The 24,770-nt window shown below is 42.8% G+C and overlaps 1 protein-coding gene across 6 annotated transcripts in view; it reads left to right on the forward strand.

The window, feature by feature from the left end:
• Positions 1–24,770, forward strand: part of lmo4la (LIM domain only 4-like a) — a 98,966-nt gene that overhangs the window by 65,113 nt on the left and 9,083 nt on the right. For 3 of the 6 annotated variants that reach the window (XM_088434358.1, XM_088434353.1, XM_088434357.1), the window contains exons 1-2: positions 1,911–2,120; positions 13,925–14,173. In XM_088434358.1, the coding sequence (XP_088290484.1) occupies positions 13,941–14,173 (233 nt within the window). In that variant the 5' untranslated portion in view covers positions 1,911–2,120; positions 13,925–13,940. Of the gene's footprint in view, positions 1–1,910; positions 2,121–13,924; positions 14,174–24,770 lie in introns of those variants that run through there. The other 3 variants (XM_088434356.1, XM_088434355.1, XM_088434354.1) reach the window with 1 other exon arrangement.

Consider the following 24,770-nt stretch of genomic DNA (forward strand, 5'->3'; position numbering starts at 1 on the left):
TGTTTTAAAGAGCACCACTCCAATACACTTCAGTGGCTCTGGATCTGCAGCTCGCTACGTTGTCCACTAGATGTAACCCTCTACTTATATTTACGCACAATTGCAATTTTTTTTGTACCCTGTGTCTGATTTGATAGATGCATACTGCATACTGTTAAACTCATCGCTCTTCCGGGACTCGCCTCCGGGACCCGATAATAGGTCTCGTATTCCGAGGCAGCTTTGAGTTTCCTAAAAAAAGCGATTTTGGTGATCCGAAGCTTTCGGGCATCAACAAAAACAGTGAAACATATTTTTTTCTTTTTGCTTGTGTTTAAAGTAGAATTGACTCGCTCTACCATTGGATGTCAGGCAATCAGTGTATAAAAAAAAAATCGGAATTACCACTAACTGTACCAATATATATATATATATATATATATATATATATATATATATATATATATATATATATATATATATATATATATATATATATATATATATATATATATATATATATATGCGTTATTTGGTTGGTTTGGTTGGTTTGTACTTGTTTTTACTTTGCCCTGGTCGCTCTTCTGCAACCACCGCTCCCTCGTTGCCTCCCGTCCCGTTTGAACTGAACTACACAGACGTTGTCGTCTCTCCCTCATTTGATACTTTGTGAGTTTTGTTTGTACTTTTCTGTTTTCTGGACACCATTTGTCCAGGCAAAGAAGCCAGGCATGTTCCTGGGTGATCAGATTTCCAATGACTTTTGTACACAAAATTTTCAAACACCCTAATCAAGTAGATATGTGTTTTGAGTTGTGTCTTGATATTTTTTCCCCTTATCCCTCAAAAGGAAATTAACGTGAATTGAATTGGAACAGTCAAAAACTGTACCATTAACCTAGAGCATATACAACATAAGCATTAGCCAGTGTGCGAGCGCCTTATAAACCAAATTATTAACCAACTTATGAACCAATGTTGTAATTTGGAATGATGTGAGTGAACAAAATGGTACTGATGTATTTTTAAACATTTTAGGAGTATTATTCTTTTTGACACAAGCCATTATATCATCAAACTGTCAGTCATTATTTTTTTTAATTTTTTTTAAATGTCTAAATATGGGTGGGCAGGGTATAATGAGAGACGAGTTAGCAAGATAGCAGACTGGTTAACCCCAAAATTATTCATGGTAGGCATATTGGATTCCCTGGATGGATGGGTGGGCAGATGAATGGATGAATGATGGATGGGCAATTGACTGAACCCTGAAAAGTGTTGAGTATTAACTCATTTATCATGAAAAGCCTAAGGTCATAAGGCCACCTTGTTAATCAGCTACAGTAGCTCCATGACTTTTATATTACTCATTTTTGCTCTAATCAACTTAGTAATCTTCAACAACTTTTAACGTTTACTGTGGAAAATTACGGTAGATCAACCGTAAAAAATGTTAACACAAACCTCAAAATCTATTTCATTTCTGTAGATTGAAACTGGACTCATAAATATTAATTTCGTCAATGGATTCAGCACTACAGTGGAAGCTCAATATCAAAGTCAGAAGCATAGCTCAGGTGTTTGACTGGTAATTTCAAACAATCGATGTATTTCCGCCATTGCTTGGTTGAAAAAGTACCAAGCCACCTAATTTAAAAGGGGAGAGTGGAAAATGTTGGGTAAAAACACCTGTTTCAAAATGAGGGAGTAAAAGCCAAAAGTACATCAACAGAGCATTATTATGGTTCAACAACATTATTGTGGTTCAACAAAAAAATAATATAATATACTTTATCATTTCGCTACGTTGATAAAAAGGTGATTGAAATAAGTATGATGTTTCAATACGATTGAGAAAAGCCGCGCCTCTGAGAACGTAAGTGGCTGAGCGAGTAACGATGACGTATTTAACAACGCCTGCAAGCGCTCACGGCAGCTTTACTTCGCAGTGAAACAGCGTTTGTAAACAGACGTAAAGAACTTGAAAGTGGCCGCGCGTTTCAAGAGAGCGCTTGCGCTTTTTTTTGTATTCTCCAAGAGAGTGGACAAAAAACGTTTGGCATTTTGAAGATTTAAAGTAAGAGCGACAGAAGAAGTGACCATTTTATCATTTTCTCCATCATCCTCCCGGGGCCAGTGGTGTAAGTTGAAAAATTTTGACTGAAAAACTGTTTTCTTATTTTTATATCTAGAGAAACAGCAATACGATGTGATATGTAAGTTTAACTGCATTTATTGTCAAGAACGTGTTTCTCGTTTTTAGTTGGTTATATTAACTAAGATTCCCATATTAAAATGATCAATTTAAATGCTTTTCGATAGGGAGTGGGTACTTCTATTTATCAAATAAGGTTTACGGTACATCAGTTATAGTGGCTCCTGGTTACTAGCCACGAGACGGGGATGCTGTAGAACAGTGGTACTCAAATGGGGGTACTAGTTCCCCTGGGGGTACTTGAAGGAACTTCAGCGGGTACTCAAGATTTTAAGTAAAACAAATATACAAAAATATTTTTTAAGTAATTATTGAGGTAATCAATTGTTTATGGAAAATATATGTTCATAAAACAAATTCAGTAGGTTATTCAATTTCATTATTGTAAAAACTCAGATTCTCCCCAGAACTAGAATGGTTCGACCCAACTTGTCCTGTGGCACCTCTTGTCACCTGTGAAGTTATCGATTTATTTTTGTGAACACAATTCTACTATGATCTAAAAAGATGACACTATAAGTTGAATATTATTCTATGGAATTTTTTTGGAATGACCTCAAATTTTCACAGCTTGTGTAGAAACGTTTCATGTTTTTGTGTGTAACATTTGGCAGCTCTACAGTATCTTTTCAGGTTAAGAAATGCCGTTCACTTCAAAAGAAAAGGCATTTAGAGTATGTCCGGACTCAGTCACCGAAGACAGTGCAGCGTGCCTTCTTCAAAAAGTTAGCAAAGAAGGCGCCAACTATGAAACAAATTAGGACTTGGCACCATACATTTCAAGAAAAGGGCTGCTTATGTGTACGTAAATCGCCAGGACGGTCATGAACATGTGCAGTCACAGGTGGCGCTCATATTGAACATTTATGAAAATCTGTCATAGAACCAACAAATATTTGTACTTTTCTTGGTAAATCTAACCAATAAAACATATGACCAACAAAAAGTGTATTTAGTTTCATTAAGATCCATCAAGTACTTTCCGAGATATGGTCATTTGGAATGGGGTCAACCATTTTGGAACACCCTGTACTTTTTGATGTTAACATCTCGTAAGTGTTATTTTTGGGATTTGAATGATAATTACTTTCCTTTGTTCTTTTCTTTTGCCCCTTTGCTTTTTGGTATAAAATGCTTACATTCATGACACTTTGCGGCAAACACAGGTACAATAGCTACCTATAATTAAGGTGTTGAATGTGAACTTTGAACAAAATTAGCAATACACCCTAACATCTTCGTTCATTAAGTTAGACATGTAACAATGCCAAGTGGCATTTAACTTTAACTGAAATAGTGAATTGGCCACTTCGTATGTTAGACTCAGATACACCCTAGAGAAGCAACTTTCCCGTCAATCCTCTTGACTCTACTGTAAAATAAGGATTCACGGAAAACGGAAAATTCTTTAATGCAATCACTGCTCACAAAAATCCCCATGTGGATTTTGCGATTAGTTTCTAATTACAGTGTTATGTTCTATTTTACATCACTGAAAATTTGCATTTTTTCTTTTTTCCAATGGCAAGTGCATTAAAGTTCTATACTGAGCACAATGTTGTTGCCAGAGAGTGTATTTCTTTTGGTAGAAAATACACACATTATTTGTGGGCATGGTGAGTGGAGGTGTGGAAGGAGGGAGACCCAAAAATGCAGGCAACTGCAGTGATTTTTTTTTTTTAATTAGTAGGCTGAAGACTTCTTAAAAAGACTAGTTGTTAAAGATCCCTAATATTCAGTACATCAATTCACCATCGTTGGAGATGTCCTCTTGAGTGGGGTGGAATTTGGCATTGACCACGTGGTGCGACCAGCCCGCCACATCATCAGTTGTTTGCCCCAAGCATCAATGGGTGTTTTGGCCACTTACAACATATCCCGCCCCGGGATGATCAGCCCTGTGTGTAGCGTGCGGTGACACCACACGGTCATTTGGCATCCCATGTTGCGTTCTTATGTTTCAGCAACAGCCAGCGACTGCTCCTTTTTGCTGCAGTGGCAAATTCTTTAATTGCTGTGCGTTGGGCCTGCCCTTTGATCCCTACTTCCTTCAGGAGCCTTGTGGTGGATCTGGCTACAAAGCCTCCACAGCCGACCTCCACTGGAAACACCTTCACGTTACAGCCCCGCCCCTCTGCTTCAGCTGCAGGTCGGCATACCGCAGTCTCTTCTGTTCAAATGCCTCATCGATGGTATCTTTCCATGGGACGGTCAGTTCAACGATGAAGATACGCCAGCAAGACTTGGACCAGAGGACAAGGTCTGGGCGCAGGATGGTAGCTGCAATTTTTGGTGGGAAGGCGAGCCTCTGGCTGAGGTCCAGCCCCATTTCCCAGTCTCAGGCTGCTATCAGTGGGCCTGGATCTGGAGCAGATGACTTGATCCCTCTTTTTCCTCTTTTCTCTCCGGATGAAAGATGTTTTCCATAGGCCGGTAGGTTGGGGGTTTAGAGGCATGGCATTGGTGGTTACTCTCCTGCTTTCGAGTTCGGCAACCAACCACTTCAACACCTGGTTGTGACACCTAACCCGCCAAGACATAGCAGAGTAAAATGCATCTATGCAGAGGAAAAATATCATTCAAAATTTCTCATAGTAGAAATAAATTTCAAGGTATGTACTATACAATGTTTTTGTCTAATCTCTAATGGATGTGTAATCTGTATGTTGCTTGCGTGTGCACGCGATAATTGAAATATTGTCCACCCTAACGCTACGCTCAGATGGAGCGCGATAGCGGACTGTTTTGTATTGTAGTCAATATAGTTCGCGCGACGGGCGCGATGACGCGTCAGGCGACGCGATGGAGGACGCACGGCGTGTAATTACACGTGACGCAAGAAGTAAAAAATGTTTAACTTTTGTTGCGTGTCGTGTCGCGTCAGCCAATCAGCTTCGGGAACGTTCAACTGCTCACACGGGGAGCAGGAATGAATCATGACGCCCACCCGGAGCTACCCAACACGGGCCAGGTGAGCTTTCAATACAAACACGGAGCCAAGCAAGAGCACTCACCTGGCTTGTAGAAAGGCGGAAGGGAGAACTTGGGACAACTGGTATGTGCAGCGTTTGCTACCTTTTTTAACAGCTGTTGAACCATAGTTACTGTGCTAAGATAACAATAGTGCAGCACTGACAGCACAGTATTTAGCACGGTGAAATTTTATTTTATTTTTTTATGGTAGACGAGTATTGCCGTAGAGCGAGGGACACGCAGTGTAAAAAAAAAAGAATAAAGGTGCTGTCGGAGAAAATATTGGCTCTGCCACATCCCGGAAAAGTGAAAGTTATCAGCAATGCTTTCCTTTCCCGATCCACTGTAAAGTGCACAGCAGGCTCACTCCCCTCCCCTCACGTGCCACTGATGCGTGGAAAGTGAACTTCATCTTGACCTTGCGACAAAACGCCTCGCGTGGAGCGTAAACGACGTGCTCCTTTTGAACGTAGCATTAGGGCATATGATTCTTTATGGGAAGTACTGTGCCACCATAACAGGTCATTTCAGTGACTAAACCTATGAGGCCCTGAACAGACGCATGTGTTCACTGTTTGGTAATTTGGCACACCGCTTTGCGACCCATCGAGTGGTCAGCAGACAAGTGTGTTCGACTGTAGCTATAACGAGGTTTAAGTTGTGTCGCAGTTGGTTTAATGTGACTTGGTAGATTTGATCAAGGCGCCAGCAGACAATCTACAGAAACTACTACTCACTCAATTACACAAAAAGTTTGCAATGCACTAACAGTCAGTAAGCAAATTAAATCATGGTCACACCCATGTGTATATCTGAAGTTTTGCATTCCCTAAAGGCTTTAGATGTTAAAAAATCGGCAGGGCCTGATTGTCTTGACACATTTTTTTCTCCAATTATCTGCTACAATTATAGCACAGCCTCTGACTGATATCTTCAATTTATCTATCTCTACCCAAAAATTTCCTCAGGAGACCCCTCTGATTTGAACAATTACAGACCAATTTCTAATCTCTCAAGTCTTGCAAAATTGAGTCCCTGGTTTCTACCCAGCTTCGCCATTTGCTAAATTCGCACAATATCCTTAACCCATTAGACCTAGACATAGCACAATTACCACCACTCTTAAGGTCCTTGAAAAAATACAATTAGCTGCTGATAATAGAAAATTACGTCTAGCATTATTCATTGATCTTGCCTTCGATACCATTATTCAAACTATTGGATTCAGTCACCACTCATTCATGTGGTTCAAAAGTTACTTCGCCGATCGTGTCCAGTCTGTCAGGCTTGGTACAGAAATATCAAATCCATTAACCCTAAGGGTCAAGGGTCAGTTCTAGGTCCATTACTTACTTTTCTTAATCTATATTAACAATATCTGTGATAACCTTAGGTTCTCCTCTTACCATATGTATGCTGATGATACCATTCTATACACTTCATCAACTTCTCTTGACTCAGCCTTTGTCAACCTTCAACTTGACTTTATCTCTTTGCAATATTCCCTGATAAATGCAAAACTAGTCCTCAATACAAACAAAACTAAAATGATACTCTTCAACCACCCCTCCATCGCTGACCTACCCTCAATTACAGCCCTGGACGGCTCCGTAATTGAGCTGGTGGACTCATAAATATCTGGGTATATGGTTGGATAAAGACCTAAAATTCAAACATCACATTTCCCAATTGTCAACTAAACTCAAATTCGTAGTTTTCTATACAGATCCAGATCTTGTTTCTCTACTTCCACGCGAATCTGTCTTGTCAAAAGCCTATTTCTATGACAGCTTGATTACGGCGACACAATCTATAGAATAGCATATCCCAATACCCTGGCAAAATTGGATCCTATTTATCACTCTGCCCTGAGATTTATAACAAATTCATCCTTCAGAACCCACCACTGCACCCTATATTCCCTTACAGGACTATCATCCCTCAACAATCAAAGACCATCACAGTGGTATCAGATGATTTAGAAAGCTGCTTCTGGTGCCCTTCCACAATACATCTGCTGCAAATTAATAAGGTTCATTCCACTTCAAACCTCAGGTCAAACAGCTGGCTGAGTTTTGAGGTTCCCACTATTAGGACTGAGATAGGGAGAAAAAGTTTGTCCTATTTTGATCCATGGGCATGAAATGATTTGCAATTCCACTTGAAATTCAGCTCTCCTATCTTTTGCTCAATTCAAACATGCTGCCTCCAAACTCCTTGTTACTAGTTGTTCTTGCAAATAATTTACTGTACTGCTGCTTTTAACATTTTTGTTTTTCATTGTTATTATTTTTTTCTTTTCTTTTCTTTTCTTATACTGTCCTCCATTCCTCCCCTCTGAACCTTTGTTAACTTTTGGATTCTGTAAACTCCTACCCGGGACATCCTTGCAAAAGAGATGTAAATCTCAATGGGTTTCTTCCTGATTAAATTTAAATAAAAAATTAGAGATTAACATTTTTTTTAACTCACTATAAATTTCAATAACAAGCAGATTCAAGATTCTAGATTTTTATTGTCATTTGTATATGTAGGGGAGGGGGGGAGGGAAGCTGGCCAAAACTTGTCTGTGTTAAATCTTAATCTTGACGTGTCTTATCTTTCTGAAATGACACCGTTGTGGTGAAAGATTTGGAGAGTGTTAGGAGTCAGAGCGGTTGACTGTCCAGTGAGTTTTACTGACTGCAATCAGGGAACAGGTGTGCCCTGATTCAATTAGGCTGTGGTTTCGCCACTTCCTCCATGGGAGAGGGGCACCTTAAACTATGTTAATTTGAACAGGTAGTCATAGAATGTTCATCTAAGGGTTGTACAGTATATTCAATGTACATGTACCTATTGTTATTCATTGATATCTATTTATAACAACATGTATATAAATAGGTTGACTTGAAAAAAAAAAATAATAATATATATATATATATATATATATATATATACATAGGTAGATTGACTTGTTCCACAATGTTGTGTTAGTTGTTGAGGCTCACTTCAGTTTGGTTTTATTTCTTTCCTCTTTTTGTTCTATTTATATTTTACTGGGGTTACATATTGTATTATTATACCACACAATGATTTTTTTTTATTCATTCTTCCCGGAGCAGCTGACTACATCCCATAATTGAGCAGATAAATTAATAGCAATATAACAACAAACAGAAACAACGGTGCGAATAATATTCCCATGCCAACCGTCCTGTGCCTCCGTCTGCGTTCTCGAATGCCACCCGTCTGGTAGAGTTTTCCCGTTTCTCCTGCCTGCAGGTATTTTGGACTTTTCCGCTGTGTTCTTTGTTTTCTCTGCTGTTCGTTCCTGCCTGCCGTGTCAAAAATGAACTATGGATTATTACATGCATCTTCTGCCTTGGAGCCTCTCTGCTTTTGGGACCTCTATCCCTGCGATCATGCCAGCGTTGCCACCCAAACTTGATACATGTCGTGCAAAATATTATTAATGCTTGCAGTAAGAGGCAGATTAGTGCGTGAGGGATTTGTTGAGAATCCGGATGGCTTGTGGGTAGAAGCTGTTTGCCAGTCCGACAGTCCTGACCCTCAGGCTCCTGTAGAGTCTGCCTGATGGCAGAAGTTCAAACAGATCATTTTGTGGGTGTGTCTTGTCCTTGATGAGGTTGTGTGTCCTCCGCAGAACCACGGTGTGGTAAATGTCCTGCAGTGAGGGTAGGGCTGCTCCACAGATGTGCTGTGAGGACTTGATCACACGCTGGAAAGCCTTACTGTCTTGCACTGTGCAGTTGCCATACCAGACTGTAACGAAGGAGGGGAGGACACTTTGGATTGTACATCTGTAGAAGTTATTGAGAATCTTTGCTGCCATGCCAAATTTCTTCAATCTCCTCAGAAAGTACAGTCTCTGTTGGGACTTCTTGATGATTTATCGAGTCATGTGGGACCAGATGATATCCTCGCTGATGTAGGTGCCGAGGAATTTGAAAATGTTTAATCACGTCAATATTTTTTTTTAATAACAGGAGGTCACCAAATTTCACTGTCCAGTCTGAGGACTGGACTAGAGACTCAAAGGGAAATTATTTAATAACAAAAAGAGCACGTAATACATGAAGCAAAAATAAATTACAAAGTACCAACAGAAAAACACGTTAGAATTAGCACTGTCGCAAATAAATGACTGATTCCAAGATGGCGGCGCGTGTAGACGCAGCGGCCACTCGTTCTTCCGAAAATGTGTTGTTTTTCCGGTCAGTTTACGCCACAATACGTGTACAGTCGACGGGTCTTCTTATACATCCGGAGAAGCAAGATTTGCCAAGTTTTAAACACGGAACTGGAGAACTCCCTAAGGGAACTGGGGCTGCTACGACGGCCTGCTAATTCAACGGACTCGCCTGCTACCCTTCCCCCGGAAAGGAGGCGCCGGAAGCGGTGCAAGGAAGTGGGGCAAGCGCGGAGGCATCCGAGCTAGGCTAGAGGCTAACCCAACCTGCCCTGCCATACCATCTATTCTTTTGGCGAACGTTCGATCACTGGACAACAAAATTGATGATATCTGACTTCTGAGATCAGCAAACCGAAAAGTGAGTGACTGTTGTGTGTTAGTTTTCACTGAAACATGGCTAAATAGTAACATTCCAGACTCCGCTATACAACTACAGCAGCTAACATGCTACAGATCCGACAGGGCTCTCGCAGATGGGTGGAAGTCGCACGGTGGCGGCGTGTGTGTTGACATCCGCGAAGCGTAGAGCCGGGATGCCTCTGTAGTATACAAACACTGCTCACCTCTAGCGTAATTCATGAATGTGAAGTGTCGCCCCTTCTACTTGCCAAGGGAGATAAGTTCAATCCTGCTGGTCGCTACCTACATTCCCCCAACTAACAACAGCAACAGAAGTACGACGCTGAATGAACTGTACCAGGCTGTCAGTGAACAACAAATAGCACAACCAGACGGGTTCATCATCCTCGCTGGGGATTTCAACCATGCTGATCTGAAAACTGTTCTTCCCTTGTTTCATCAACAAATCCATTTTGCAACAAGAGGACATAACTTTTTGGACTGTGTCTATACTCAGCACAAAGGAGCGTACATAGCCACCCCCTCCCCCACATTGGTGACTCTGACTACCTCACCATTATGCTAATGCCTGCATACAGACAAGAGTGTAAGTCATCAAACCTGCACTGAAAGAAGTAAGGGTGTGGCCAAAGGAGGCGACCTCAGCCCTACAGGACTGCTTTGAGTCAACAGACTGGGAAGCAGCCACCTACAACAGCATCATAGATATTGAGGAGTACACAGACACAGTGACCTCCTACATCACCAAATGCGTGGACGACGTGACCCACATCAAGAGGATCACCACATGGGCCAACCAGAAGCCATGGCTAACAGGAGATGTCCACAGGCTGTTGAGGGCCAGGGACAAGGCCTTCAAAGCTGGGGTTAAATTAGCCCTGAGAACAGCGAGAGCCAACCTGTCCCGTGGCATCAGGACAGCCAAACAAGAATACACAAATAAGAAAACATCCCACTTCAAGGACAGCAAGAATGAACACAGCCTATGGACATTCAGGCTATTACAGATTACAAACCTGCACCACAAACCTGTGAGAGCGACATCACTCTGCTCAACAACCTAAACAGTTTTTTTGCATGCTTTAAGGAACAGAACACCACCCGCCCACAGAAAACACCACCACCTTCGCACGACCAGCCTCTGTGTCCATCTGCTGCCAGTGTGAGGAGGACACTCTCCGCCATCAACACTCGAAAAGCGGCAGGTCCAGACAACATCCCTGGCAGGGTGCTGAAAGACTGTGCAGAGGAGCTGAGAGATGTTTTTACAGATCTTTAATACCTCCCTGAGACAAGCCATTGTGCCATCAGGCTTCAACGCTGCCACCATCATACCGGTGCCAAAGAAATCCTCCCCATTCTGCTTCAACGACTATCGTCCGGTGGCACTGATACCCATCATCATGAAGTGCTTTGAATGACTAGTTCTGTCACACATAAAATCCATCCTGCCCCCCAGACTGGACCCGTACCAGTTCGCTTACAGGGCAAAGCGATCCACAGATGATGCAATCTGCTTCTGCCCTCCACACGGTACTCACCCACCTGGACAAGAAAGACTCATATGTGAGAATGCTGTTCATAGACTTCATCTCAGCGTTCAACACCATAATACCACAACAACTCACCTGCAAACTGGACAAACTGGGCCTCAGCACCTCACTCTTCAACTGGCTGCTGGATTTCCTCACGCAACTTGTGGTGTGTGTTGGCAACAAAATTTCAGGTATGATCACCCTAAGCACAGGGGCCCCACAAGGCTGCGAATTCAGCCCCCTCCTCTTCACCCTATTGACACACGACTGCACAGCAACCCACAGCTACAACCACCTCGTTGTTTGCTGACGACACAACACTGGTGGGCCTCATCTCCAACGGTAACGAGACCCACTACAGGAAAGAAATGGAGCTTCTAACCAGATGGTGCAAAGACAACAACCTCCTGCTAAACATCAGCAGGACCAAAGAGATGGTTGTCAGCTTCCAGAGAGGCCACACCCAACACCCCCCACTGACCATCGACGGTGCTGCAGCGGAGAGGGTGAGCAGCACCAAGTTCCTGGGGGTGCACATCAGCGATGACCTCTCCTGGACCACCAACACTGCATCTCTGGCCAAGAAAGCACAGCGGCGTCTCAACACTCGTCTCTGGCCAAGAAAGCACAGCGGCGTCTCTACTTCCTACGCAAACTGAAGCGGGCAAGTGCGGCGCCGCCCAGCATGACCACATTCTACAGAGGAACCATCGAAAGCATCCTCACCAGCTGCATCACCGTGTGGGGCGGGAGCTGCACTGTCTATAACAGGAAGGCTCTACAAAGCAACGTGAGGACAGCTGAGAGGATTATTGGTGCTCCACTCCCCTCCCTGCAAGACCTGTACACCAACCACCTCAGCCAAAGCCATCACGATTTTCACCAATACAAGCCACCCTGCACACAGTCTGTTCAGCCTCCTGCCCTCCGGAAAGAGGTACAGAAGCCTCCGCTCCCGCACCACCAGACTCACGAACAGCTTTATCCACCAGGCCGTGAGACTGCTGAACTCTCCCCCCTTCCCACCCGTGAAACTGCTGAGCTCTCTCTCTCTCCCCTCCCCCCTCCCACACTCAGCTCCAGCCAGAAGAAACACCTAGCTGGCAGACGAAGTTTAGTTCATTGGAGTCCCCCCCACCTAAACTCAAACTATGCTCATGCACTTGCAAAATTTGCACAGGCTTGCTGCTGCCATATTTATTTATAATTATACTTCTCTTGCACTAGCGATTACTCTTAGAACTATTACAACTACCTCAAATGCACACAGCTGAGACAACCACAATCAGAGTTGTCTTGCTTTGTCTCGTACTGTTGGATTGTCTTGTCATACGCTGCTACTTATATCTTGTCTTGGGGTACTCTTGCCATACCTGGTTTGTCGTATTTAGTTTTTAGTTTTAGTTATTAGTTTAGCAACACTAGGCAAAGTAGCCCTAACATACTGCACATTACTATTGATAAGAATCTAGGTTTTAGGATTGTCTCTTCTTGCGCACCTGCACTTTGTTATTGTACATGTAAAACACAGAGGATAGTGAGAAATATAATTTTGATTCCTTTGTATGTTAAGCACATGTGAAGAAATTGACAATAAACTTGACTTTGACTTGACTTTGACTTTGAAATAAACAACTAAGAGTGTCCTTGAGAAAGTCAATAGAATATTGTATACTAAGAACCAACTACTCACTGGGAAGGCAGAGCAGCCATAAGATGTCATCGCGAGGTCACAGGAGGCATCAAAAGTAACAACAGAAAATGCTCACGCATAATAACTTGGAGAAAAAGGCAAAGTATCAACTAAAGGCAAAATGTAAAATACGGACTTGACAAGAAAAAACAAGAGTATGCAACAAGGAGCTCAGGAACAACAGGGAATAAGCAAGAAATAATCCGACTTCATCTGACAGTTCCGGCTTCACATAAATAGTCTTTAGATCACAGATAGGTGACAGGTGTACAGCCACTGAGTCCATTAAAATAAACTATATTTTTGGCATCAGACAGAACCATAACCACCAAATTTTGGTGAATTTAATCTTTTTTCAAAAGATTTTGTTATTGGTTACTCCACGTATGTGGTTGTTAAATTTACAAATTAATGACCAACCTAAAGTCTCTTTCACAATGCAATGGTAATGGGAGAACAAACATGTCATTTTTTAAGTCTCCTTAAAAGTGAATATTTTGGAGATGCAAGGATTCCAGCCAATGCCAGCAATATGCAAAAGAAAATTAACTCAATCCTTTTCTAGATCTCTGATCCTCATTAAGACATTTAGAAGCGCAGTATACCCTGAACTGGTCACAATAATCCTATGGCACGTAAAAACAAACCATCAATTACATCTGACAGTTGACTCCAAGTAAAAATGTTTTTCAAATGTAGAAGGGAGCCTGAGGATGAAGATAAAGACTTCACACTGGCAGGGCTTACCCTGAGTTTGAACCTTTAACATCAGATCTGTAAGGCAGATGTCCTGTATGCAGTACACAATTACTGCATATTGGTTTGTATAAATTCTTCAAGTATATGCAGTGAATTAAATTCTCAAATTTAAGTGCGAAAAACAATGACTGCAATTCTAATAACATTTTTTTTTCAAAATGTGTGGCATGGACATTAATTTCAGGAAATCTTGTTCAGATCTGTACTTTTTCCAGTCCCTCTCTAGGTGTGATGGTGAACAGCAGGTTGGAGGTGCCCACAGTGGGTGTGATGGGGGTAACAGCAGGCCAGTCCTGTGCGGGATGCGGAGGTCGAATTGCAGACCGCTTCCTCCTTTTTTCCATGGAGCAATACTGGCACACGCACTGCCTGAAGTGCTCCTGCTGCCATGCTCAGCTGGGCCAATACAGCAGCACATGTTACAGCAAAGGGGGCATGATTCTCTGCAAGAATGACTACTTCAGGTGAGTGTGACTCATGCTTTGCAGAACACGCATGTTTATAACTGAATGTCGGACTACTAATATGGTAGCAGAAATTGATACATTATTTAAAGATATCTATCTTGATGACTTATCTGATGTTGGGTCATAGGGGCAGCAGCTTTAGCAAGAAAGCCCAGATTTACTCTCCCCAGCCACTTTATCCACCTTGTACATGGAGATCTGAAGGCATTCTGAGGCCATCCTTAAAACATGTCCTGGGTCGTCCCTGGGACCTTCACATGTTGGGACATGCCCGTAAGACCTAACCAGGGAAGCATCCAGGAGGCATGCTACCCAGATGCTCTCAATGTGGATGAGTAGCAGCTTGATTGAGTTCCTTCTGGATGACCGAGCTTCCTATCCTATTTCATTAAGGGAGAGTCAGATACCCAGGAAAATTCATTTTGGCCACTTGTATCCGGAATCTTGTTTTTTCGGTCACTACCCACAATGAGTGACTATGGGGGAGGGTAGGAACATAGATCGATCGGTAAATTGAGAGTTTCGCCATTTGGCTCACCACTGCAACAGACCAATACAGAGTCCATATCACAGCAGACAATGCAAAGATGATGCAAGATCCATCTGTAGATCTCCAGCTCCATTCTGCCCTCACTACTTGAAATAATTAAATTCCACCACTTGGGGCATGATCTCACCCCCAACAAGGAGAAGGCATGCCGTTTCTGGCTGAGGACCATAGTTTTGGAATTGGAGGTGCTGATCTTCATCACAACCACTTCACTCTCGGCTGCATACCTTTCCAAAAAGAATTGGAGATTGGAACTTGACAAAGCCAACAGTACCACATTTTCTGCAAAAAAGCTGAGATGTGATACTGAGACTACCAAACTGGACCCCCTCAATGATCTTCTTCGCATGGAATTTCTGTCCATAAAATTAATGAATAGAATCTATGTCAAAGTGTAGCCTCGCAAACTTCACCGGAACCAAATCTGACTCACTGCTGACAATGCAGACCAAACTCTGACACTGGTGGTACAGAGATCAAACAGCCCCTAACATGGGCATCTCCAGCGCTCCTGTATGGACCTTAAAGAGCATTTCAGGAGTTGATTCCTCAGTAGTTGGAAGAGACCCTTAAGTAGGGGGACCACCACCCCATTCTGCCGATCCAGAGGTACTGTCTCTAGTGTCCATGGGATGTTGATGTATGACAGCCAAAACAGCCCCACAACATCCAGAGTCTTTAGGAACTCCAGGGGCCTGGTCCCTGAGGAGCTTTTAACCTTCCTTGGTGACTTCAACCCCAGAGAAAGAAGAGTCCAACTCAGAGTCCCTATACTCTGCATCCTCAAGGGAAGACACATTTCCTCCAGTAATTCTTGACAATCCAAATCGGGGTCAACAGCACCCCATCTCCACTGTGTTAATGTTACACTGCTTCCCTCTCTTGAGACACCAGATGGTGACCCAGAATTTACTTGAAGCCATCTGAAAATCGTTCTTCATGGCCTCTTCTGTCATGGTTGTGAGGCATGTTGGTGAGGAGCGTGTGAAAGGTGGAACCAATAATTGCTGGGGCTGATAGGGTGAGGTTCGAAAAGATGATTTAATCAAAAAACTGAATAGGATGGAGAAGGCGCAAAAAATTAATATAAAGTACAACAGAAACACTCAGAACGAAAATAAACTTAGAGCCTGGTGGGGGCTATACAGGGAAGACCAGGGGCAGAGCAATGGCAAGTCAGCTCGGGCAAGGCAGCAGGGAGGTAATATTAACGACAAGGCCTAGGTAGCACAGAAAATAACGGGTCCCAAGATTGCTAGTGATGTTAAAGAGAGAATAAGAAGATGATTTACAGTAATCCCTCTCTGTATCGCGGTTCATCTTTCACGGGTTCGCTGCTTCACTGATTTTTTACAGTGTGGATTTTTTTTGTTTTACAGCGCATTGTGCTCTGAATCCTGATTGGCTCAGGAGCTTTACTGTTGTCTCGAAATAAAATATTGACGCTATACTGTATTGGTTTTTCACTTGTCAATTTATTACTAAAGGCAAGAGGATCCAAAAGCTTGCTCCTGTAACTGCCATGTGTGAACTTGCTAGTAAGCACATTGATTGACAGCTTGGTCTCTGTGAGCCGATCACGTGACTCATAGGCGTGCCGAGAGCAAACGCACACACCCGGTCTGTGTGCTTACATAGAGAGCAATGGAGAAATGCACAGCTTTGGAAATCTGACTTTTACCTAGATTTATCTTGTAGTAAATTGAAATTTCAAGTGTATCATTATGATATAAGAGGCTTCACTTTATTTCGATGTCCGGGCATATCAGTTTATAAAAAATTTCTTGCTCAGAAAAAGAAAGCCCAAAAACTACTCATTTCAATCTGCAGGTTCAGGACGAAGAGACATAGCTGGGACTGTGAAATACGCGAGTGACAATGTTTCCAACTTTGTACTACTATATTAAAATGATTGTCTTAAACGAATTTGGGGCTTTAAAACAGGTTTTGATTTTTGGTTTTAGTCTATAGTTTAATATTGCCTTGTAAAATAATTAAAATAAATAAATAAAGTTGGCTACTTCACGAATTTCACTTTGCGCAAGTTATTTTCGGAAGATAACCCCTGCGATAAATGAGGGATTACTGTATATGGAAACGAAAATGAAGATATTCAAGAAATCTGGAGCTAGCCTGGGCTACCCTTACTAGGAAATATGGGCATAACAAGCGCCACTCAAAGCTAAATAAATCCTTTCTATATTTTTTATTTATGATGTTTTCTGATTGCATACATGTATATTACATATACGTAGCACTTACTGTTCTATTTTGGTACCAATCTTTAATATGTATGTACAATTTTGATGTTTTTTCCTTGGGGTTCTAAACACATTATCTGTTTAACATCGGTTTGGATTGCCCACCATTTGGTGAATTCGTCTAACAAGCCAAACCACGGAACGGATTAATCTCGGTAACACGGGGCCCCACTCTGTGTGTGTGAGTGTAAATATATATATATATATATATATATATATATATATATATATATATATATATATATATATATATATATATATATATATATATATATATACAGTCGGCCCCCGGTTTACGAACACCCTCTTTTACGAACATTTCGACTTCGACTCAGCGTGGTCCGCTGTGTTTTTTGTCCCCCACTTACGCACAGACCATTCACCTTACGAGCAATCTGACATGCCGGCTATTGTATTTGTTCATATATTTTCGCTTTGCCACGTCATCAAAATCAGTAGTTAAAGCTTGTCACGGCAACGTGGAACGACATTGCTCTTACAATGTCACAATCACTGTCTCAGTCACGGTGTCAGTCACGGTCTCACTCACGGAGATGCTATTGGCTGGCGTCACGTCAATCACAGCAATGCCGATATGCTATTGGCCGAACGCCTTTATCTAGCTTGATGGCACAGCTGGTCGGGACGGAAGGAAGGAGAGAAAATGAGTCAAAAACGGAAGGAAGAAATGTTGTGAAGACTTTGCAAACTTTATGTGTTAGACACGGCTTCTAAAATTGTAAGTGGTGGTAAAGGAAGAAGTAAGAGGATGATGACAATAGAAACCAAGCAGGAGATAATAAAAAAATACGAAGGAGGCGCGTGCATAGTTAACCTTGCTCGTGAGTATGGACGGAACCGCTCGGCAATCTTCTAAGGGCAAGACTTTCCTTGCCAGGGGACGGACCTCGATTGACAACAAAATGGAGAGGCTTCTTCTATTATGGATTAAAGAGAAGGAAATCGCCGGTGATATGTTTTAGTTTGAGAAAAGTTCTTGTTTAAGAAAATGAATAAATAAATTCTGCGGGTTGGTCTCTGCTCACGTCTCCACTCAGCTCAAGTCACGTCGCCGCAGAGGAAAATGTAATTTATCCTTTGTTTATCCATGCTTGTTATATTAACTGTACAGTAGATTATGGTACTAATTTTAAATATGCGTGTAAATTCGTTGTGGTTTTAACTATGATTTCGCCACGCTTTGCCAGTCAATATGGACATACAATTGACCTCGCTTTGCTACATTAATGAACGCATCTGTTCATGCATGACACGGTAACGCTGATATGCTATTGCTCTTACAATGTCACAGTCACTGTTTCAGTCACGGTGTCAGTCACGGTCTCACTCACGGAGATGCTATTGGCCGGTGTCACGTCAATCACAGAAATGCCGATATGCTATTGGCCGAACGCCTTTATCTAGCTTGATGGCACAGCTGGTCGGGACGGAAGGAAGGAGAGAAAATGAGTCAAAAACGGAAGGAAGGAATGTTGTTAAGACTTTGCAAACTTTATGTGTTAGACACGGCTTCTAAAATTGCTAGCGGCGGTAAAGGAAGAAGTAAGTGGATGATGACAATAGAAACCAAGCAGGAGATAAAAAAAAAAAAAAAATACGAAGGAGGCGCACGCATGGCTCGTGAGTATGGCCGTATCCGCTCGGCAATCTTCTAAGGGCAAGACTTTCCTTTCCGGGGGACGGACCTCGATCGCCAACAAAATTGAGAGGCTTCTTCTATTATGAATTAAAGAGAAGGAAATCGCCGGTGATATGTTCTAGTTTTGAGAAAAGTTCCCGTTTAAGAAAATAAATCAATAAATTCTGCGGGTTGGTCTCTGCTCCCCTCCGCCTCCACCCAGCTCAAGTCATGTCGCCCCAAAGGTAAATGTCATTTTTCCTTTGTATATTTATGTTATTTAATTTAACTGTACAGTAGGTTATGTGACTCATTTTTAATATGTGTATAAAGTCGAGATGTTTTTACCTAAGGTTTTTGCACGCGTTGCACGCATTCACGAATTAACATAGGTTTGGATTGCCCGTCATACGAGCAGTTCGAGTTACGAGCGTAGCCGCTGAACGGATTAAGTTCGTAACACGGGGGCCCACTGTGTGTATATATATATTTATATATATATATATATATATATATATATATATATATATATATATATATATATATATATATATATATATATATATATATATATATATATATATATGGGGGGGCCCTGGTGTATTCTGTGGCGGATGCCAACATTATCAGCAAAAAATTGTTGAGTCCTTGGATTGGCGTTCTCTCGGTCCAATCACACACCAAACGTGTGTCCACTCTCCATGCACATGGCAGGTAATCACCAGGAGCAAATCCAGTTCCATATCCTTGACCATCCAAACATCCCTCTGATCCTGAGTCGTCCCTGCCTCTGTCGTCACAAGCCCCACATCGACTGGGAGAAGGCTGTCGTTCTCAGCTGGGGTCCATCATGTCATCTTTCCTGCCTCCATCAAGCCACTGTCTCTGCACCCTACGTCGCTCCACCTGCCTCAGTGGACATCGCTGGTGTTTCCTGTGAAAATCAATTCCTCTGCGTCGCTCCACCTGCTTCAACGGACATCGCTGGTGTTCCCTCCGAATATCATGACCTCAGTCAAGTCTTCAGCAAGGCGCAAGCAACGTCCCTGACTCCTCACCGACCATACGATTGCGCAGTCGACCTGCTACTTGGGGCGACGTCCCCTAGGGGCCGCCTTTACTCCTTGTCTGGACCGCAGTGGCAAGCGATGGAGAGGTACATAAATGACTCCTTAGAGGCAGGCATCATTCGCCCTTTGTCCTCTCCTGCGGGCGCAGACTTCTTTTTTGTGAGCAAGAAGGATCACACGCTGCGTCTGTGTATTGACTATCAGAAGTTGAACAACATTACCATTAAAAACCGATACCCTCTTCCCCTCATGACCTTTGGCTTCGAGCTTTTCCAAGGGGCTTCGTATTTCACCAAGCTGGATCTTCGCAACGCCTACCATTTGATTCACAGTGGAAGACAGCATTTAACACTCCCCTGGGGCATTACAAATATCTGGTAATGCCCTTTGGACTTACAAATGCTCCCACAGTGTTCCAAGCCCTCATCAATGATGTTCTGCGAGACATGTTGGACCGATATGTCTTTGAATAGTTGGATGACATCTTGGTGTTTTCTCAGACGCTAGAGGAGCATGTGCAGCATGTTTGCTCCATCTTACAATGTCTGCAGGAAAACTCCCTGTATGTTAAAGCTGAAAAATGTGAGTTCCATTCCGCCTCTATTTCCTTCCTGGGGTACATCATTTTTCAGAACCACATTGGCATGGACCCAGCTAAGGTCTCAACAGTCACCTCATGGCCAGTGCCAGACACCAGAAAACAGCTACAACATTTCCTTGGCTTTGAACATTTCTACAGGAGGTTCATCAGGAACTTTAGCACCATAGCCCGACCTTTCACGTCTCTAACCAGCATCAAAACAAAGTTCCAATGGATGCCCACGGCTGAGGAGGCCTTCCAGGCCCTGAAGAATCGCTTCACGTCAGCTCACATTCTCCTAATGCCTGAACCAGAACTGCAATTTCTGGTAGAGGTGGATTGCTTCCGAAGTTGGGATTGGAACTGTTCTTTCTCAGCGGTCTGCAAAAGATCACAAGCTCCACTCTACTCCCGTTGCCTTTCTCCTGCCGAGGTTAACTACAGCATCGGGGATCGTGAACTGTTGGCTGTGAAGGCGGCTTTAGAAGAATAGCGGCATTGGTTTGAAGGTGCCAAAGCTCCGTTCCAGGTGTGGACGCACCACAAAAATTTGGAGTACATATGGCAGGCCAAAAGATTGAACACCTGTCAAGCACGGTGGTCCCGCTTCTTCACCAGGTTTGACTTCATCCTCTCCTACCGCCCTGGATCCCAAAACATCAAACCAGACCCCCTCTCTAGGCAATTTGACTGAGAGGACACCCAGGGCAAAGAGCCCGATACAATCCTTCCTCCATCTTGTGTGGTCGGCCTTCTTACCTGGGAGAAAGAGTAGAGGATCAAGTCTGCAGTTACGAACCAGCCCACACCCAGCGCCTGTCCACCTAGATGCCTGCCGGTCCCTGACTCTCTCTGGTCCGAGGTGTAGCAATAGGCTCATTCCAATCAATCACTCAAATTTTATTTGTATAGCCCTAAATCACCAAAGTCTCAAAGGGCTTCACAGATGAAAAGAGGTCATGCAGAGACTTCTTTTGAAAAAAGAAGTCATACAGAGACATCTTTTCAGTGTAGGGTACACAACATTCCCTGTCAATGCTCCCAGAAGGGGAAGGAAAAACGCAAAAACCCCAATTAGGGGAAAAATCATAAACCTCCAGAAGGGACCACAGGTGGGAGGAGCCCCCTTCCAGGCCCACATGTTGAAGTGGATGCTGCATGTACCAAATACAGACAAATAGATACACATAAACAATATAGATTACAGAAAACATATTGTGCTATATAGTGCAGTGATGTCTTGACAGCAGGCAAAGCCATTGGACAGGAACCATCCCACATTCCAACCAAGTGGGCCGCAGACGGCCGATCTCCTAACACGCGATGGTCGATCAGCGCAGGACCAAATGCAGACGGTCAAGTCAACCCTCACCATCTAGCTAGCCCCCTCTCCGAGCTGGAAGAGGGGGGCAGGAAAAAGGAAAAAAGAAGAAAGCTGGACAGGCTCAATTAACTAAATGCTTTTGAATATAAATGTGTTTTTAGTCGGGATTTAAAGATTTCTACTGAGGTGGCTGCGCGAACTTCCATAGGTAGGGCATTCCATAGTACTGGCGCGCAAATGGCAAATGCCCTTGATCCCGCGTACTTCTTTTAAGCCTGTGGGGTCGATAGCAAACCGGCATTTTGTGAATCTAAGTTGTCGGGACGGAACCGAGATAGGAAGGAGCTAAACCGTGTAAAATTTTATAAGTAATTTACAGCACCTTAAAATCACATCTCATGTGTATTGGAAGCCAACGCAGGTCAGCTAGAATTGAAGTAATATGATCGAACTTTCTCGTCCTTGTCAATAGTCTTGATGCTGCATTCTCTATAGACCGCAGGCTTTTGATGTAGGACATGGGAAGTCCAGAAAACAAAGCGTTACAATAGTCTAGGCGCGACGTAACAAATGCATAAATTAATGTTTCTGCATCGCTAAGAGAAAGGGCGAATTTTAGCTATACTGCGAAGGTGAAAAAACACCGTTCTTCTCATGTTAATAATATGTGTTCAAAAGGAGAGAGTTGAGTCAAATATCATGCAGAGATTTTTTGCAGAACTACTTTGGGAAATAGTACAGTTTTCCAGGTTCTACGTGGTATTCTTAATCAAGTGCTGATGATGAGCAGGGCCAATAATTAACATCTCTGTTTTACTAGGGTTAAGAGGCAGAAAATTGGAAGACATCCATTGTTTAATCTCAGCAAGGCAGGCCTCCAGTTTACTGTACTTGCACGGATCTGTTATTTCTAAAGGCATATACAGTTGGGTATCATCAGCATAGCAACGAAAACTAATAGCATGTTTACATATATACAGTAATATCACCAAGAGGAATTATGTAGATGTTGAACAGTAAGGGACCAAGTACTGAGTCCTGCGGGACACCACATGAGATGGAGAAAGATTCAGAGATCGCATTGCCATAAAAGACACTATGCGTCCTTCCCAGGATGTAAGATCTGAACCAAGAAAGTGCTGATCCCGAGATGCCAAAACATGATTTAAAACGTTTTATAAGAATATGTTGATCAATAGTGTCAAATGCAGCACTAAGGTGAAGCAATAATAATATTGATGAGATGTTGGAATCCATGGCTAAGAGAAGATCATTCGTCAATTTTACAAGGGCTGTCTCAGTTGAGTGGTTGGCCCCAAAACCTGACTGAAGGATTTCAAATCTATTGTTATCTATCATAAAATCGCTAAGCTGTTGTGCTACAACTTTCTCAAGAATTTTGGCAATAAACGGAAGGTGTGACACTGGCCCACAGTTAAAGAGATTTTCAGGATCTACGTGAGGTCTATTAAGTAATGGTTGAATGACGGCTGTCTTAAAAGCTTCAGGTACAATGCCAGAGGAGAGTGACAAATTGATAATATTCAAGACAGATGACCCTAAGACCGAGAATAAGTCTTTAACGAGTTTGCCTGGAAGCGGGTCGAGCATGCAGGACGTCGGCTTTGCTTCATTAACCAGGTGTGTAAGACACTCCAAGGATACTAAATCAATACTGGGACAGGGTAACCAGACTTTCTTGAACTTGATTGTCCGAACTAGCATCAACAATTACAGCCGAGGGGGTAAGTGGCACTGCCTTTTTTATTTCATCCCTTATTAGCTAGAATTGCATGAAATCGTGTGCTGAATGGAGGGAACTATGATTAATCTGCTGCTATTGTGTTAGCTGTCCTACCGTGTTGAATAAATATTTTGGGTTGTTTTTAGTAAGACTAATCATTTTGGAAAAGTAATTTGTTTTTGCTAACCTAAGAGCCTCTTTATATTTCAGCAAGTTATCGCACCAGGCCTGACGGAAAACCTCGAGTTTAGTTGTTCGCCATTTACGCTCAAATTGTCTACTTAACAATTTACCTGTACGCGTTTCATCCGTAAACCATGGAGTGTGCCGCTTCGGACTAGTTTTAAGTTTCAACGGCGCAATAGAGTTTAGGGAATTTAAAAGAACTGTATTAAAATCATTCGCGAGCTTATCGACTGAACCAGTGAAAGACGGAAAGGCAGCTGTTGCGGAAGGCAGTAATTCAGAAAGTACAGCAGTGGTTGATGAGTTAATATCACGGCTGTTAAAGCCTTGGTTGTGGACAATAAGACCACACTGAGCTAGGACTTCAAATGTTATAAGATAATGATCAGACTTAGCATTAGCACACGGCAAAATTGTGACATTTAAGGCAGTTAAGCCACGGGTTAACACTAAGTCTATGATATTACCATTCCGGTGTGTCGCTGCTTTTATTATTTGTTTAAAACCAATTGCATTGATTATTGCTTGAAATGCTACAGTAAGTGGCTCCAATGGGGAGTTCATATGAATATTGAAGTCACCCATAATTAATATATTATCTGTATGAGTTCCATCAAACTGACCTGCCACCCTGGGGTTCATCGGACCTTGGGAGTTCTCAGTCAATGCTTTTGGTGTTCCACAATGGATCAGGATGTACGTGAGTTCATCAAGGCCTGTCCAGTCTGCAACCGACATAAGTCCAGTCACACGCCTCTGGCCGGCCTACTCCATCATCTGCCTATCCCACGCCGACCTTGGTCCCACGTCTCACTGGATTTCATCACCGGCCTGCCCCTTTCTGACAGCAACACAATTATGTAGCCCCCTCTTCCGGCTCGGAGATGGGGCTAGCTAGATGGTGAGGGTTGACTTGACCGCCTCCATTTGGTCCTGCGCTGATCGACCATCGCAGGTTCTAAGAGATTGACCGTCTGCGGTCCACTTGGTTGGACTGTGGAAAGGGTCCTGCCCAATGGCTTTCCCTGCTGTCAAGTCATCATTGCACTATATAGCACAATATGTTTTCTGTAATCTATATTGTTTACCTGTACTTGTCTGTAATGTGTACCTATTTGTCTGTATTTGGTACATGCAGCATCCACTTCAACCTGTGGCCCTGGAAGGGGGCTACTCCCACCTGTGGTCCCTCCTGGAGGTTTCTGATTTTCCCCAAATTGGGGTTTTAGAGATTTTCCTT

Source organism: Hippichthys cyanospilos, chromosome 15 (genome assembly GCF_059441005.1).
Source record: "Hippichthys cyanospilos isolate Australia breed blue-spotted pipefish chromosome 15, RoL_Hcya_1.0, whole genome shotgun sequence".
NCBI classification, from domain to species: Eukaryota; Metazoa; Chordata; class Actinopteri; order Syngnathiformes; family Syngnathidae; genus Hippichthys; species Hippichthys cyanospilos.